Source organism: Oratosquilla oratoria, chromosome 38, assembly GCF_046742065.1.
Source record: "Oratosquilla oratoria isolate Oo_2021 chromosome 38, ASM4674206v1, whole genome shotgun sequence".
Lineage (NCBI taxonomy): Eukaryota > Metazoa > Arthropoda > Malacostraca > Stomatopoda > Squillidae > Oratosquilla > Oratosquilla oratoria.
In genome coordinates this window covers 1,017,501-1,035,925 of record NC_134814.1, presented here as the reverse complement: position 1 = coordinate 1,035,925, position 18,425 = coordinate 1,017,501, and the positions used below count along the sequence as shown (strand labels likewise).

General features: G+C 43.5%; 1 protein-coding gene across 1 annotated transcript in view; it reads right to left on the bottom strand.

The window, feature by feature from the left end:
- Positions 1 to 3,851: 3,851 nt before the first annotated feature.
- The window catches only part of LOC143019927 (D-3-phosphoglycerate dehydrogenase), a 26,606-nt gene continuing 12,032 nt past the window's right edge, over positions 3,852 to 18,425 (bottom strand). Inside the window, exons 3-8 of the mRNA XM_076175911.1 lie at positions 11,835 to 12,021; positions 11,344 to 11,507; positions 9,199 to 9,388; positions 8,371 to 8,626; positions 7,915 to 8,160; positions 3,852 to 6,719 (exon numbers count right to left, since the gene is read on the bottom strand). Of these exons, the coding sequence (XP_076032026.1) occupies positions 6,433 to 6,719; positions 7,915 to 8,160; positions 8,371 to 8,626; positions 9,199 to 9,388; positions 11,344 to 11,507; positions 11,835 to 12,021 (1,330 nt within the window). The 3' untranslated portion in view covers positions 3,852 to 6,432. The remainder of the gene's footprint in view (positions 6,720 to 7,914; positions 8,161 to 8,370; positions 8,627 to 9,198; positions 9,389 to 11,343; positions 11,508 to 11,834; positions 12,022 to 18,425) is intronic.

The following is an 18,425-nucleotide window of genomic DNA, read 5'->3' as shown; positions in this document are numbered from 1 at the left end:
CCTTTACTTGTTTTTTAATTCATACATGATTAAACCCATGTGCAACAATATATATTGCTATTCTGTCGGTGTAGTTTTATCACAACAATTTGTCTGTCTGATTAAATCATAATGTCGTCGATATATACGATGGTCTGCATAATCTTTCAGTTTCACTTATGTGGTTAAGTATTCAAATAATAATATATGCAAAGTACTCTAAACTCGTTTCTGAAACAATATGCCATCCAAGTGTTACCGAGGACGCTCCATTAGAGATATAGACGTAAAACAGATAATAGACAAGTAAAATAAGTAGACAAGTAATAGACAAGTAAGTACACTAGAAATTATTTTGGGGTGGAGGCTGGAATATTTCCTTCAATTCCATATAAATCAATATCTAAGACAAGAAAATGACGAGACGAGATGGGAGCAGAAGGCCACTGGACGGACCTGAGGAAGGCCGAACACAAAAGGGATAGGGTGGACATCTTTAATGGTAGATAGATACAACATAGTAAATAATGCAGCAGCAGGGGAGAGGTAGTCGTGCGGACTGGAGCACCGCGCCGAGAATCGACAAGTCCGAGGTAGATTGTTCGTCAGTAATAATGATATTTAATTGTTGCATTGAGTTTCACCGACGGGAGACCCGCAGCCCTTCAGCGGATAGCAATGGTCCCTGGGGCTCCTACAGATCTTTCTGGATGAAACTGGAGTGCTGTCTGTGTTGTACCTGTGCGGAACTGTTAAGTTACCGGAAAGTTAAACACAAAAGTTTCTTGCATTCTGTATTCTCTATAAGCCGATTCCTTGTATACAGATGGTCCTCTTTACTAGTTTTCGTTTCAAATTTTACTCAGTTTACTTATACCTTGGAAAGGATTTTGTATTTGTATAATTTAACTAATTGGTCGATAATTACCTCCCACCACTTGCATATCACACAAGCACTGGCCACTGATCTTAAAGTAGTTTAATTTGCCCCGAGCACTACACAACGTGTCCATACAAAAACGCACTCCGATCACAAAAACATTCCATGATAGACATACAAATCCTACATTTGACCAAGTTTCCCAAGACACCAGCCCAACTTAGAAATCACTCAAGAGAAGCAAGAACCACACTGGCACGGTTGCGTTTTCAGGTTATTACCCCGTATTAAAACAGTATCAATACATAGTTGTCCTAGCCACAGACCCCAACTGCCCCGATGCAACACCTTACAGGAGACACCGAACACCTTATATTCCAATGACCTAATCTAACCTTATCTAGACAACACAAAACCTATTCTCTGACCGACTTATCAACTGAACCCGTGACCGTGACACGGGTTTCCTGAAAGAGACTTGGGGCAATGGTTAAGTGTTCTGATCTTTCTGGTCTCCTTGATGTAAAATCACTATACATTGCGCCATGATTCACGCACGCTTTCCTTACGCAAGTATACATTACCTCTGTATCTATATAGCAAGGGCTTTTCCACTTTATAAGGGAGGTAGCCAAGTCAAAGGCACGTACCTATCCTCACCCATTTCACTCCCTTCCGCCAAATTTTTCACCCCTCCCACCTCAGTTCCTCATGGATGACGGGCCATCCCTGCATCCACCAACTGCCCTTGGTCAAACGCAATGCAGCAAGACACATTACATCCACAGCAAGTCCGCTTCGCTTTGTCGGCGACCCCCGCCTCTCCGTCCCCTCATGCAGAAAAGAGAAGACGGGAAGAAATCCCTTCGGACTTCGTCAAAATACCATTCACGTATAAGCACCCTCTACCCCACATCCGCCATCCTTCCCTTCCTTGCATGAAATTATCATCCATACACAGTCATTCTACACTCATCCCTATCTCCTGCCATCTCCCTTACTTGCTCAACAGACATTCCCTTTTTGCTCAACGCCCCCTTCACCCTATCTATCTTATTCTCGGTCGTCCGCTCAAGTTCACTCCCTCCATTTCTGCCTTCCACATATCTTTTACATATTTCCTCACTCATTTCATGTGTCCAAACCATCCCAATAATTTTTCATGAGCTCTATCTACCATCTCCTTTTCCATTCCCGCTCTCTTCCTCACCTCCTCGTTTCTCACTCTATCCAGTCTAGTAACCTTTACCATACTTCTCAGACATTTCATCTCAAACACATTTAAACTTTTCCTCTCTGGCTCTCTTAAATTCCAAGTCTCTGCCACATACAATGCCGTCAGCACAACCACCCCTTCATACAATCTCCTCTTTGCATCCAGTCCCAGTTACCCACTTCTCATAACACTTTTTAGTCCCTCAAGGCATTTACTTGCTTCTCTCAATCTTCAATCTACCTCCACCTCCATTCCTCCTTTTCCTGCCACATGAGACCCGAAATACCTAAAGCTATCTACTTCCTCCAAACTCTCACCTTTTAGACTTACTTTCAACTCACTGCCATCCTCTACCTTTGCTTTTACCCACATTTACCTTCAACTTTCTCCTATCGCATGCCTTCCTATATTCCGTCATTAACTCCTTTAATCCCTCCTCTGACCCTGCCACAAGTGCAGTGTCGTCAGCAAACAACAACTGGCTCAACTCCCAAATTTCTAAATCTTTTAACAATCTCCAGTCCCCTGCCCATTGCCCTCGCCTTTAACTCCCGCACCACTCCATCCACGTACACAATGAACATCCGTGGCGACACGACACAGCCCTGACGCAGTCCCACCTTTACCTCAAACTACTCGCTCTCTCCATTTCCTATTCTAACACAAGCTCTACTATTTTCGTAAAAAATCTTGACTACCCTTAACAGCTTTCTCCCAATCCTATATACCTGCATAAACCTCCCACAGTGCCTTCCTGTTCACCCTGTCATAAGCCTTTTCCAAACCCATAAAGGCCCATAAAACATCCTTACCTTTTCCCAAAGCTTTCTTTCATATCTGCATTACCGCAAAAATCTGATCCACACAACCACTACTTTTCCTAAACCTAGACTGTTCCTCACCAATTACTCCCTCTGTTCCTCTTCAAATCCTCCCAATCAAAACCCTCCCCAAAAGCCTTCCCAACTATAATCCCTCTGAAACTACTACACTTACATTTGTCCCGTTTTCCCTTGTAAAGCGGAACTATACAGGCACTAAGTACATGGTTATAGTTGAGCCTTCCATACAAAAAAAAAAAAAAATCTGCGTCTATCAAAAGATATATCGATATACTACCTTCAGTATATGCTTTCCCTCAGCCCATACTTTCCAGAGCAAACTTTACTGTCCTTGTAACTTTAGGTACATCATTAGTGCCTACAGTTAACAAGAGTTCATGGTAAACTTCTATTCTTTATCATTCCGTCTGCATTTTACACCTTTATTTCTACCTTAAAAAATTGGTACCTCCCTAAAACTAGTCTGGTTTGAGTTTAATACTTGCACTTTTTCGAAAAGTGATCCACGTTTCTCTTCTTTTTCTCCCATATCTATTGGATACGTTTGTCCAGTTCAGCACTGTTTCATTTCTCAAAGTTTTAACTTGCATAATCCTTCTTTTCATTAGATCACATTTGAGTCCTCTCTAAAATAGTTTAGTCTTAAATCCCCGAGCTCCATCTAGGTTCCAATGTCTAACCTTCCCGCTGTGCGGGTTTCGGCTTAATGTTGGTGAAAAACGAATGGTGTAAGACACAGGTGGATTAAAAACAAAAGACAGGGTCAAAACTGCAGTCATGAGGAATTACTTGGATAGAATGGAATTCGGTTGATTGTAAGACAAAAGCAGACTGAATTAGAAGTGAATTTAAAGTATTTTCAAACCCAATAGACTGGTGAAAAAGTTATATTCAGACTTATTCCCACTTTTGAAAGGATAAACAAATAAAAATATAACTATATTTCTTTAATTTCATAATACGTTTCAGAAATATACAACACTCACACTACCTTTATTTGCTCTCTAATCTCTGGGATTTTTCCCACAGAAACTTAGGTAGAATTTGTACTCGTATATTTGTTTATTTTCTTTATTTAATTGTTGTGCGAATGTCTTCGAAGATTGTGTAATTGTACTTTAAAACTAATGTGCTCCTTGATTTGAATGACTTTTACCTTAAAATGATCAATCTAATGGTTTCAGAATCAACGTGGAACAACCAGAAACATATTCAAACAAATCAGCATTAAATCAAGCTGATAGCTGGTGGATTAAGCCATATTAAAGCATAACAAACTCCAACTAAAACCGTAACCACAACAGGCTTGCAAATGTCATAGACTTACAGGCCGTACTTTCAGAGGATGAACATTTGGTGGGTATTTCTAACGTTTGTGTAGCTAGCTAGGGGTGGGTGGGGGGCATTATCTGTACGTTTGTTTTATAATGTTTCCTCAATAAAAGAAAATCCTTCCTGAGACAGCCTACCCATTACTGAATAATCATGCAATTGGCAAATAATGACTAATTCAATATAATTGCCAGGCATCTAAACGTCATACAACTCGTCTGTATGTACTAGATAAAGCAGCGTTCTCTGGCGTTGAAGCCACTGGTCGCCTCGTCAGTAGTCCCAAGGAGACAGTTGGCAGTCGTTGTTAATGATGAACCGTATACCAAGACTACGTACGTTTTTATCCAATGTGTTTTTTATCTTGTATTATTTCTATATACTTTTGGTGGAAGAAGGAAATAATAATAGGGGGTGCATGGAAAGACGAGATACAAAGAACATTGGAAGAGATGAATGCTGGTAAGGAACCTGGATTAGATAGGTGTCATGCAGTATCTGGCGAAGGGAGGAACGGCTATAATGGATTAATTTGGGCGACTGCTTAATGTGTGCCTAAGGGAGGGTGATGTGACAGGACTGGAGGAATGCATGTACAGTTCCACTGCACAAAGAAGAGAAAGAAAAAAGAAAAAAGAAAAGAAAAGAGGACAAATATGACTGTAGTGGCGCTAAAAAGATCAACTTCAAATGTAGTTGGAAAAATATGTAGAAGGTATTAATAGAGAAGGTTAGAAAGGGAACAACAATGTGATTTGGAAAAAAAAGAGCGTGTGTAGATGTGTGGATAAATTTTTCGTAGTAAGGTAGTTATGAGGATATTTTTTGGCAAAAGGTAAGAAAGTCTTTTAGGATTTTATGGATTTGAAGAAGGCATACGTCAGGGTTGACAGGAAACATTGTGGAATGTGTTGCACATGTATGGGATATGGGCAAGTATGGAACAGGGGGGGAAGAAAAGTATGGTGGGGGGGCTTTCGAAGGTGTATAGACTGAGAAATGAAGTGGCAAGGGAGAGAGCAGGGGGTGAAAAGAGCTGCCAAATGGGGCTGATGATATAATACTGGTATAGTTCGGCATATGAAAAGAACGCGGAAAAAAAAAGACTTGCAAAAAGAGCACGGAAGGTAGGTGTGTGTGGAGTGAACTTTAAGGGAAGACAACATGGGAAGTATGAATGGATGGAGTGAGGGGCCATAGGTACAAGGGGAATGTCTGTCGAGCAGAGAAATGAGCGGGCAGGAGATAAGTGAGAGTGGAGAGAGGTGAAGGGGTGAGAAACTGACGCTGTCTGAAGATAATTCTTGTCTGCTTTGTAAATATTCAGAGCAGCGTGCACGGCTAAACGAATTGCAATCTATTTTCAGTAAGACATATTGTGGTCCGCTTGGTGTGATTGGTGTAAAGAAGCAGGCGCATCAGGGCTACGTGGGGCTACCAATAGGACCACCGCCGTCGTCGGCCGGCTTCAGTTCCCCTAAGTTGATGATATTTGGAAATCGAAACGGTACAACAAACTCTGAAAGGCAGTATGCGAAGATTCCATCTCATCCATCCACTAATTTCGAGAGCACTTTTCCCTATGATATGGTTTAGAAAAATATATCGCAGACTCTCACTTTGTAAACTAACCTAGAATAACAGTATAGCAAATTGTTCTAAAACCTAACATCTCCAAATGTGAGAGAGAGAGAGAGAGAGAGAGAGAGAGAGAGAGAGAGAGAGAGAGAGAGAGAGAGAGAGAGAGAGAGAGAGAGAGAGAGAGAGAGAGAGAGAGAGAGAGAGAGAGAGAGAGAGAGAGAGAGAGAGAGAGCGAGAGAGAGAGAGAGCGAGAGAGAGAGCGAGAGAGAGAGCGAGAGAGAGAGCGAGAGAGAGAGCGAGAGAGAGAGCGAGAGAGAGAGCGAGAGAGAGAGCGAGAGCGAGAGAGAGAGCGAGAGAGAGAGCGAGAGAGAATCAAGGAGGTTGAAAATCTAGAAACCAACCATTCATCAACATTAGGAAAAAATATATTCCATGTTCAAACAAACTGACTGTACTTAAGATAAATCAAATCAAAACGTTTAACCTACGATAACAAATAGCTACCACACGAAGGACAAACTATAGCCTTTTAAAGCGCTCCTGTTGACCTACATAACAAGTGTACAACTATTTACAAAAAAAATAAGAGCGGCTCCTTGGGACTAGAAAGCCACCTGCGCCACCAGCTGCGTGTCAGGTATGGAGCTTGGCGGTGCCTTGACGGTGTCATTGGTCCTTGCCACGTGCCACACTTCGTCCGTGTCAGGAGCGGAGGACAGGAGCGACGTGACTGCCACCTTCGCCCCGACGAGGTGAGAGGCGATGTTCGCAATTGGCGTAGAACTCGACGTGGCGCGATAGAAGAGCATGTTCCGCCCCAACGTCAGGCCGGTCTCCCAGACACATCCGTCAAGGGCGTACAAAGTAGGCTTACCGCCTACCACGGAACCTGCGAAAGGGAGGCAAATAAACACTTGTATATATATATTTGAAAAAACAACAACAACTAATGCGACAACCTTATTTAACCGAGATTTAAACGTCTGCCTGAAAAAAAGAGGAACACGTTACATCTCGAATAATTAATTCTTGTTAGGTCGTCTTAGATATTTCATTCAGTGGACGCCAGACTTTCATGCAGCTTAAGGGAACCCATGCTTGATGACACTATCTCAGCTAAACCAGGATATTCAAATTGGGAGACTGGCCACCAATCCAACCTCGAACCCAACCCAACCCAACCGCATGAGGATAGGTGTAATCCTAGCAGTGATGACAAATGGACTTAAGAAGGTCATAAGGAACGAGAGAATTTGGGAAGTGGCTCGGCACTCCTGTACGAGTGGGGATTGGTGTCCGAACACAAAATAAAGCTGCCTGACTGGTCTGTGAAGGTGCCAGCAAGTCCCTGAAGTAATGGCCGCATAACTATACAGTTAGTTCCCCAGTATGGGGAGATGAATGAACTATACAAAATAAACAAAGAAAAACAGATAAATAAGATATTGATAGAATAAAAAACATATAAAAATATTTATATCAAAAGATGCTTTCTTCTTTCCAGACAGAGTGTACACCAACTTCAACACCCACCCTATCTATACCCATCTAAACCTATTCATTGCCCCTCCGACCTTTGCACCTCATGAATGGAGGGTCATCCCTGTACCCCCCCCCCCACACACACACACCGCTCTGGTCAAAGACGATGCAGGAAACCCTAGCGCCTCCACAGCAGGGCTCGACAGTGAGTTGCTTTACCCCCATCGCTTCACTACTTGGCAATCTTTCTCCTCGTTAACTTGGGAAAAAAATACTAAGCAGATAAGAACATCCCATTGTCCTCTCCATTCATTCCTATCTTTTGCACTCTTTCCTCCTAGACAGATATCCCTTGTTAAACACCTGCCCCACCCACCTCACATTCGCTCTCTTCTTAGCCTCCCTCACCTTGAATTTAGCTTCCACTCTTTATTTAACATTTCTCACACGATTCCTCATTTCTTCTTTGCAACCCATCTAAATATGATAGATTCTATTCTACCACACAGATAAATCAAACAAAAATCTATAAAGAGCGTTACCATCTTGAAAAAAAGCTAATGCAACGCTCCATTATAGTGGTTGAAACGGAGAAAACTCACCCATGAGAGACCAGGAATTGGTTCCCCTCTTCAATTTGATCTGGAGGGCGTGTGACGTCAGCGCAGCCGCTGACGGCGAAGGAAGGGGAGGAGGAGTGTCGTGGCAGGCCATGGACACGGATACGCCGGCTTCCTGGGCCATGAGTGGTGCGTTGACGAGGTTCACGCCGTTCTGCGTCATGGCCCTCAGGAGCCCGACGAGGACTGCAGACCCGAGGAAGGTGTTCATGCTTGTAACGATGTCGCCTGTCAGAACAATGGCAGTGATAATCAAACCGATTTACTTCTTTTCAGGTTAGAGAGAAAAAGAAAAAAAATGAGCTTGCATAGGATGTGGAGTGGCCTGAGGGGTAAGTGATGCTCGAAAAGGCATGGTTCCAAGAAAGTGAAGAAGAAGAAGAAGAATACAATGTAACCAACACCGGAAAAAAAAGAGTGTGAAGGAATTTCACTCACCATAAAGGTTAATATCAAGGGCCAGGGAGGGCGTATCCGCCGGACGGGAGATCTGGTGAGCCAGATACCCCAGGTCCTGCCCCAGGCTGATCCAGGGCTTGCACTCTTCGTTCAGGGCGTTGGTCAGGGCCGGGGCGTTGACGGCCCCAACAAGTGGACGCCCTTCGACCATGTCCACTATCTGCTGTGCGATCTCTTCGGCGACCCGAGTCTGAGCCTCGACAGTGTTGGCCCCCAGGTGAGGTGTGCAGATTACCTGGAAATACCATGACCGTTACCGTCATGAGCCAATTCCACTCCGACAGCAGGAATAGCTCAAATACAATCGTCGTTACTCGGGGTTTATTTTTATGCAATTTCAAACTTATTCAATCTATCAATTAATCAATTGTTGCCACGAGTTACACTTCGGTGGAAAACACGCAGCCCCACAGTGGCTGGAAAGGTTTTGCTTTTCAGTCATTCATGTCATTTGCAGTGATTAGCGTTTCGGTTCGCATCTCCGGGGAAGCAAAGTTGAGATCTGAATTTGTCCTTGCATTAACGACGATGTGATATAATTCCGACGTACATATTTGTATTTAGAATTGCAGTTTTTAAATTAAGAATAAGAGTATTCGTTTATATAATATTTCTGCATCAAAAGCACTTCAATTTAATATCGGGAAAAAGTGTTCAACCCAACCTAGAACAAAAGGAACTTAATCATTCATTCCGGTGGACAGTAATTAAGACAAAGAGAGAGAGAGAACCTAAAAACAAGCAATATCTAAAGAAACGACAGGATTAATGAGAGAGAGAGAAAAAAAATAGATAAAAGTGACCGACCTTAGGGTGCTGGCAAAGGGTGAAGTTGGTGGGCGGCTCTTCCTCGAAGACGTCGAGGGCGGCCCCTCCGCACCTGCCCTCGTCCAGAGCCTTCAGGAGCGCCCTCTCGTCGACGATCCCGCCCCTGGCCACGTTCACGATGAACAAGTTCTTCTTGCACTTCGAAAACACGTCTCCGTTTATTAGGTTCCTGTCGGGGTTAAAGAGAGGATACTGTTTAAGGGTACAGTTTACACTTACTGCTGGAGAACTACTCCATATTGGTTTTCTTATATATTGAACAACGAAAGCCGTATAGGCGAGGAGGTTATAATGAAGACAGCGAGACAGTGACAGCTCAATAGACAGAGACAGAGAGAGACAGAGACAAAGTGAGAGACAGACAGAGATTGAGGCAGACAGACAAAGAGACCGAGAGACACACAGAGAGGAGAGACACAGCCTTCGGCTGCCATGTTTTTAATAAACCGTTTATCATCATCATATCATCATATATCATTATCATCATTATCATCATTATCATCATTATCATCATTATCATCATTATCATCATTATCATCATTATCATCATTATCATCATTATTACACACAGACAGACACACACAGAGTCAGACAGACACACACACAGTCAGACACGCAGAGAGACAGACTCAGACACGCAGAGAGACAGACACGCAGAGAGACAGACAAGCAGAGAGGCAGACACACAGTAACATAGAGACACAGAGGCAGAGAGACAGAGACAGAGACAGACTGACAGAGACAGACTGACAGAGAGACAGAGACAGAGAGACAGAGACAGAGACAGAGAGACAGAGACAGAGAGACAGAGACAGAGAGACAGAGACAGACTGACAGAGACAGACTGACAGAGACAGACTGACAGAGACAGACTGACAGTGACAGACTGACAATGACAGACTTACAATGACAGACTGACAGAGACAGACTGACAGAGACAGAAACAGACAGACAGAAATAGACAAACAGACAGACAGAAACAGACAGAAACAAACAGAAACAGACAAAGAGGCAGGCAGGCAGACAGACAGACAGGCAGGCAGACAGACAGGCGGGGAGAGACAGACAGGCGGGGAGAGACAGACAGGCGGGGAGAGACAGACAGGTTGGGAGACTGACAGGCGGGGAGACAGAGAGAGTCAAGAGAGTGAGAGAGAAACCGAGAGAGAGAGAGAGAGAGAGAGAGAGAGAGAGAGAGTCAAGAGAGAGAGAGATTGTGAGAAAGAAACCAAGAGAGAGAGAGAGAGACAGAGAGAGAGAGAGAGAGAGAGAGAGACAGAGAGAGAGAGAGAGAGAGAGAGAGAGAGAGAGAGAGAGAGAGAGAGAGAGAGAGAGACAGAGAGAGAGAGAGAGTGTGAGAAAGAAAGCAAGAACGAGAGAGAGAGACAGAGAGAGAGAGAGAGAGAGAGAGACAGAGAGAGAGAGTGAGAAAGAAACCAAGAGAGAGAGAGAGAGAGAGAGACAGAGACAGAGAGACAAACAGAAAGAGACAGACAGATAGACAGAGAAACAGACAGGCAGACAGAGAGACAGAGACAGACTGACAGAGACAGACTGACAGAGACAGACTGACAGAGACAGAGACAGAAAGAGACAGACAGAAACAAACAGAAAAAGACAGACAGAAACAGACAGAAACAAACAAACAGGCAGGCAGAGACAGACAGAGAGAAGAGAGAAGAGAGAAGAGAGAAGAGAGTAGAGAGAATAGAGAGTGAGTGAGAGAGAGAGTGAGAGAGTGAGAGAGTGAGAGAGTGAGAGAGTGAGAGAGTGAGAGAGTGAGTGAGTGAGTGAGTGAGTGAGTGAGAGAGAGAGGAGAGAGGAGAGAGGAGAGAGAGAGAGAGAGAGAGAGAGAGAGAGAGAGAGAGTGAGAGAGTGAGAGAGTGAGAGAGTGAGAGAGTGAGAGAGTGAGTGAGTGAGTGAGTGAGTGAGGAGAGAGGAGAGAGGAGAGAGGAGAGAGGAGAGAGGAGAGAGAGAGAGAGAGAGAGAGAGAGAGAGAGAGAGAGAGAGAGAGAGAGAGAGAGAGAGAGAGAGAGAGAGAGAGAGAGAGAGAGGAGAGAGAGAGAGAGAGAGAGAGAGAGAGAGAGAGAGAGAGAGAGAGAGAGAGAGAGAGAGGTCTAGTACTTTGTTTGTGGAATGAGCGGTGTGTGGACCGTGATGTAGTCTGCCCGGGGCCAGATCTGCTCCAGAGAGAGCGACTCGATGTTCCACTCCTTGGTGGTGGAGGCCGGGATCACAGGATCATACCCGATGACTGTCATGCCAAAGGCTTGCATCCTCTTGGCCACCTGTAATGAAAATGTCGTTCTATGTTAAACTGGATGTAACAGGGGTGGGTCAATGAGATGATCTACTACTCAAGCACAGGAATCAATAAGGAGAGGAGAGGGAGAGCGAGAGAGTGAAAGAGGGAAGTAGTGAAAGGGAAAGAGAGTTGTTACATTTTCACACGCCTACGTGCACAATCCTTTATTTATGCAAGGTAAAATAAACGTATTACAGATAGAAAACACGAAATACTTCATTAATGTAAACAAGAATATAACACCGATGAATATACATTAATACAATTATACTGCATCTACACATGAGAAAAAAAAAATATTAGTGCTTACCTCCCGCCCAATCCTCCCCAGGCCGAGAATCGCCAATGTCTTCCCGTAGAGTTCGGTGCCCAGATATTTCTTGCGATCCCACTTGCCCGCCTTCAGAGAGGCACAAGCTTGCGGCAAAGACCGGGAGAGAGCGCAGATCATTGCGCAGGTGTGTTCGGCTGCCGAAAGGGTGTTGCCTCCTGGAGTACTGCAACACAAAGTACATACAAGTTATTCTAGAATCTACGCCAGCATTAGTTTTCTTTCGGGGCATTAGTTGATTTAGATCCCCTCTCCTAATATACAGAAATCATTTTTGTGTCACTGACATATTGAAATAAACTCTTTTACTGGGATTCCAACCCTCGCCTGAGCGGCTTGCTTATTATAAGACAATGGTATGGCCTTCGTCTTATAATGAGTAAGCCGCTCAGGCGAGGGTTCGAATCCCAGTAGGAGACTTTAAAGAAATAATTCTTTACATATAGGGATCCGGTATGTTTGTTTATAAATAGTTGCTTTGATTATTTGATTTCCTTGTAGGTTGAGTGCAGTACATGGTATATGGGGCAGAGGAACCGGTAAAGCAGGGGAGTTCATGATACCGCAGGTAAATTTGGGAAGATCGGGAGCAAGAAGATCAAGAGCAAGAGGATCTGGAGCACGGAGACGGGGAGCACGGAGACGGGGAGCACGGAGACGGGGAGCACGGAGACGGGGAGCACGGAGACGGGGAGCACGGAGACGGGGAGCACGGAGACGGGGAGCACGGAGACGGGGAGCACGGAGACGGGGAGCACGGAGACGGGGAGCACGGAGACGGGGAGCACGGAGACGGGGAACACGGAGACGGGGAACACGGAGACGGGGAGCACGGGGACGGTGAGCACGGAGACGGGGAGCACGGAGACGGGGAGCACGGGGACGGTGAGCACGGGGATGGTGAGCACGGAGACGGGGAGCACGGAGACGGGGAGCACGGAGACGGGGAGCACGGAGACGGGGAGCACGGAGAGCGAGAACAAGAAGAACAAGAAGAGGGAGAACAAGAAGAACAAGAAGAGGGAGAACAGGATTGGCAAGTTCACCGGGTTGATGTACTTGGGGTCAGAGGACGCGCTGGAGGCTCCCCTGGGTTCCGGAAGAGGCTCTGGAGGGGAAGTGGGAAAGATAAGAGGGTGTAGCCTTAGTGTGCAAGGGACGAGCGGTAAAGGCACGTGTGCCGCAGAAGGAAGGGTACATGTAACAGGGAAAGTACAAGTGAGGAGTAAGAGGTTATGGAGAGTATTAGCAGTATTTTGCCGGGAATAACCAGTGCTTCAAGCCTTGGGAACACTATCAATATGAAGCGGTGGAGTCATAGAAATGGTAAAGGTGAGATTTAAGGCAGGTTTGCAGATCGGTGGGATAGAAGAAATCAACATTTGATTATTTTTAACGCCGAAATAAACTTCAATCCATAAAATAATCTAATTTGTCTCGGATTCGTAGTAATGTCAGTGAAGCAACAAAAACACTGACTGTATCATGCACATGAGGTGAATACCCGTTGGGCGCGAATTCGTAGGATGGAGACGGATAGGTGGCTGGCTGGAAGCGTGTCGTGTGGGAAGAGGACAACACCCTGATCATTACATTGGTGCCAACGCGAGGGTTGAAGAAAGGAGGCAGAAATGCATTTAGATCGCTGCATCACTTACATCATTCACTGCACCAACCAACCCACCTCTACGAGACATCCATCGGACTGTAACTATCGCTGCATCACTTACATCATTCTCTGCACCAACCAACCCACCTCTACGAGACATCCATCGGACTGTAACTGTTACTTGAAGCAATTTGGCCTGCGCCCGCCCAGTGACAGACAGACGCTGACGAATAGGCTCCAGACTACACGAATCGCGGTTGCCTGCCTATAATGAATGCCTATGTATTTTATTAATTATTGACATAGTTTTTTATGAATTTATCACTTTTTTTTGGCATCCGACCTAGATATGGACCAAAAGGTCTCCTGTCGGCATGCATGCTCTGCCTTTGTAATCCTACCCTACGAGCGGAGGTCAGGGAGGAGTGCGATGGGGACGCCGAGTGGGTGATCATGGCAATCGTGTAAGCTACAGGGGTCCTATGACAGAGGTCGTCACGATAAGCTCAAGGGGCCGTGAGAGATGTGGCTTTCTATACAATTATATATATATATACATATACACACACATATATATATATACATATATATATATATATATATATACATATACACACACACATATATATATACATATATTATATATATATATATTTATATATATATTATATATATATATATACACACACACACACACACACACACACACGTATATATATATATTATACTGTATATATATATATATATACATATATATACATATATATATACATACATATTTCATTAAAAGTGATGGCTAGTTGTGCATTAATAATTTTCTTAATGGTATTTTCCATATACCTTATTAAGGATTTGTTTTCCTTAGGAAGGAAATTTATGACTTGGCTGTATGTAGTCATATTAGCTAGATCGCGATTTCTTCAGTAGCTATAGGGATAAGAATTAATCCGAAGATTCTAGTAAAGATCTAAGTTTTATACTAGAGTTACTATACTTGCTAATCACTGGGGGAGGTCACCTGGTATTACGGGCAGGGACGAAATGTCACGTGCGCTAGGGAGCCTCCGGGTTTGTGTTGTGGCGGAATGTGGCGTTTTGTCTCGTAGTTGGACGAGTGGCGTTTTGTCTCGTATTGGCGTTTGTGGTGTTATGTCTCATGTTTTTATTTGTAACGGTTTGTCTCATGCTTGGAAGGGCTCTGAGGTCTTCTGCTTGTACAAGCAGAAGACCTCAGAGCCCTTCCAAGCATGATACAAACCGTTACAAATAAAAACATGAGACATAACACCACAAACGCCAATACGAGACAAAACGCCACTCGTCCAACTACGAGACAAAACGCCACATTCCGCCACAACACAAACCCGGAGGCTCCCTAGCGCACGTGACATTTCGTCCCTGCCCGTAATACCAGGTGACCTCCCCCAGTGATTAGCAAGTATAGTAACTCTAGTATAAAACTTAGATCTTTACTAGAATCTTCGGATTAATTCTTATCCCTATAGCTACTGAAGAAGGGTCTTGAACCCGAAATCGCGATCTAGCTAATATGACTACATACAGCCAAGTCATAAATTTCCTTCCTAAGGAAAACAAATCCTTAATAAGGTATATGGAAAATACCATTAAGAAAATTATTAATGCACAACTAGCCATCACTTTTAATGAAACATGCATTAGAGAAAAACTCCTGCCCAAATACACTGACAATACATACATATATATACACATATATATACATACATATATATATATACATATATACACACACACACGTATATATACATATATATATATTATATATATACATATATACACACACACACATATATATTATATATACATATATATACATATATATATACATATATATATATATACACACACACACACATATATATATATATACATATATATATACATACACATATATATACATACATATACACATATATACATACATGTACATATACACACATATATACATACATATACATACATATGTATTACATATATACATACACACACACACACACACGTATATATATATATATATATATATATATATATATATATATATATATATATATATATATATATAGTAACGTAGCACACGAGTAAAATAAAAGCTAGACCCACTCTCGGAGAATGATAAGCTGAGATACAGAGTAAATCGTATATATCGATTTAAATTGTACACGGCAGTGATTGTTGTACACATTTAATTAATAACGTTAACAACAGTGGTAACATTAACAAAGAGCACATCAATTGGTGCATCAAATTTTACCCTTAATTAAAATCTGCAGCCTCACAGCGATCGGCTATGGTCGTCAGACCTACCCATAGATTTTTCTGGGAAGATATTTTAGACTTATGTATGTTGTGTTAGTGTGGTAATGATTCTGTGCCACCAGCTTTAGTGGGCTACCATCTCTCCATGTGTGAAAAGGTGAAAGAAATAGAGTTGAACCTAACAGGTGTTCTGGGCCTCGTCCGGAGACCGAGTGTCGGCCCCTCTCGGCTCCACCTATTGCAGGTGTGAGGAGGAGGAGGAGGAGGAAGTTGGCCTATTTTGAGAATTAGCAGCACATTTTTGCGACTACAGAATGACGAGTTTAGTCAGTCGAGTGATACCTCAATCCACACACGCGCGCACACACACGTGCACACGTACACACGTTCACACACACGTGCACACATACACACGTTCACACACACGTGCACACATACACACGTTCACATACACGTGCACACATACACACGTTCACACACACATGCACATGTACACACGTGCACATGTACACACGTTCACACACACGTGCACACGTACACACGTTCACATACACGTGCACACGTTCACACACACGTGTACACGTTCACACGTTCACACACACGTGTACACGTTCACACACACGTGCACACGTACACACACACGTGCACACGTACACACACACACACACGTACACACACACACGTACACACGTACACACGTACGTACACACGTACACACACACGTACACACACACACACACACACACACACACACACACACACACACACACACACACACACACACACACACACACACACACTCTTTAGGATTAATAAACTTGATGTCGAAGACGCGGGCCACCACTACTTTTCGGGAACCCTCCCTCGCTTGGTTCGACGTTTATATGTCTGTCACATTGTGAACAGGGCAGACTTATTCTTGGTGTCACCTTCGAAATGAAGACTGACCTTTGAACTCTTATCCCTTCTGTTCTGTGGCGCTTTTTAATGCACAGATGCAAACATTATTTTGATCTCTATCTATGAGGAGAGAGATGTGTTTCGCTCTCCTACGGTTAACACTACTGCTGCTCATAGTGAGGCCCTTGTGCCATCGCAGGAACTTTTCGATTCACGCGAACAGTTGTGGGTGAAAGTGCTTACGCCAGGAGGCCCACTACCTCTCGTAGCTGGTGACACTTTTCTTATCAGTTTGACTGCCGCCTAACTATTGTCTTCATCCCCGTGGACGACGCCATTCTTTTCATTTTCTAAACACTTCACTACATATTCTCATTAGGAAGCATGTTTGCAAGAGGATAGCCTTTGACAATTTATTAGAAGGTTGGAAAAGTTTTGAATGTTAGTGTAAAAAATCGTCAGCCCTCCCTCTTTAAGCTGCTGCAAACAATATATTACAAAACAAGATTTTGTGCATCTTTATTAATTAACGGTTAAAAACGATCTCAATAAACCCACGACGACCTACGACGACTTTAAGCGGCTTAGAGTAACGTTAGGACTCGATAGGGTCAAGTATGGATTTCAGATCACCGCTTCATTTTTCCTATTTACTTTTCCAGGCATTTCTGTGTCTTCTTCTGTTAACTGTACCCAAAGCACGTGAAACAGCGTAATGTATAGTAACTGGAATCATTGCAGTCATTGCATCATAAAAATGAATAATGAGTGAACTTTCTGTTTAGGCGCTCCAACTAATTTTTCTCCTGCACATATATTTTCATTTGCACGTTATGACTCCTTTTTACGCCCATACGTCCCAGCTCTGTATATTGCGCATTCTTTTTTACATGTATTTCTCTTGTTTGTCCATAATATTCTACCTTTTCACGTGTTCACAGCTTCCTCATGCTGTGTCTCTTTTCCACATTCTTCTGACGTCTGGCAGCCTACGCTCGAGGGTCCTTGATCACGTGCTCTTTGCGTGGTGGGCGGGAGAAGGGCTACTCTCCTCACTGTAGCACGCTGTGGACGAGGGCATGGCTGCCAGTCATTGTACCACAGTTCAAAGTTCGGCCTATCTTGGTAACAAGCACACTCTTCGGCCGTTGACACAGGCGGGCTCCGTTTTATAGAAAGTGGGAAACGGGTGTATGAAGAAAAATAGTAGCAGAGCTCAAATTCGATTCCATTATGGAGTTTAGTAGAGTCGACATCTTTCCCGGCCGCATCAAAACGGGTTTTCTACAGTAGGTCGTGCGGTATTTAGATTGTGAGATGCAAATTTGTATAAAGGGAGAGCGAGTTAGGGGAGGATGTAAGAGAGAGAGAAAGAGAGAGAAAGAGAAAAAAAGAGAGAGAGAGATAGAGAGACTTTACTGTCGTTTTAGACTAGTTTACGGCGCTTCTACGTATGTGTGGACAGTCTCGCGCCGCTGTCGTACATTGTATTTCATGTGTTTGTCTATTTAATCAAAGGTATTTATAGTTGGGTTACAAATTATTCCCTTTTATAGTAAGTTGTGTAGACATGATAGAGGTATTGGAATTTTTCGCTCAGGATTTAGTGTAATGTAAAAAAAGTTAGAGAAAAAAAAAATGGAGAGGGAGAGAAAAGGAGCGAGAGAAAGAGGTTTGTATACTTCAGGAAGATTCTTGGTGAAATTCCGAGTCATTAGACATAACTGTCCAGGACTAAATTCCTCATTCTCTTCTCCATCCTCCTC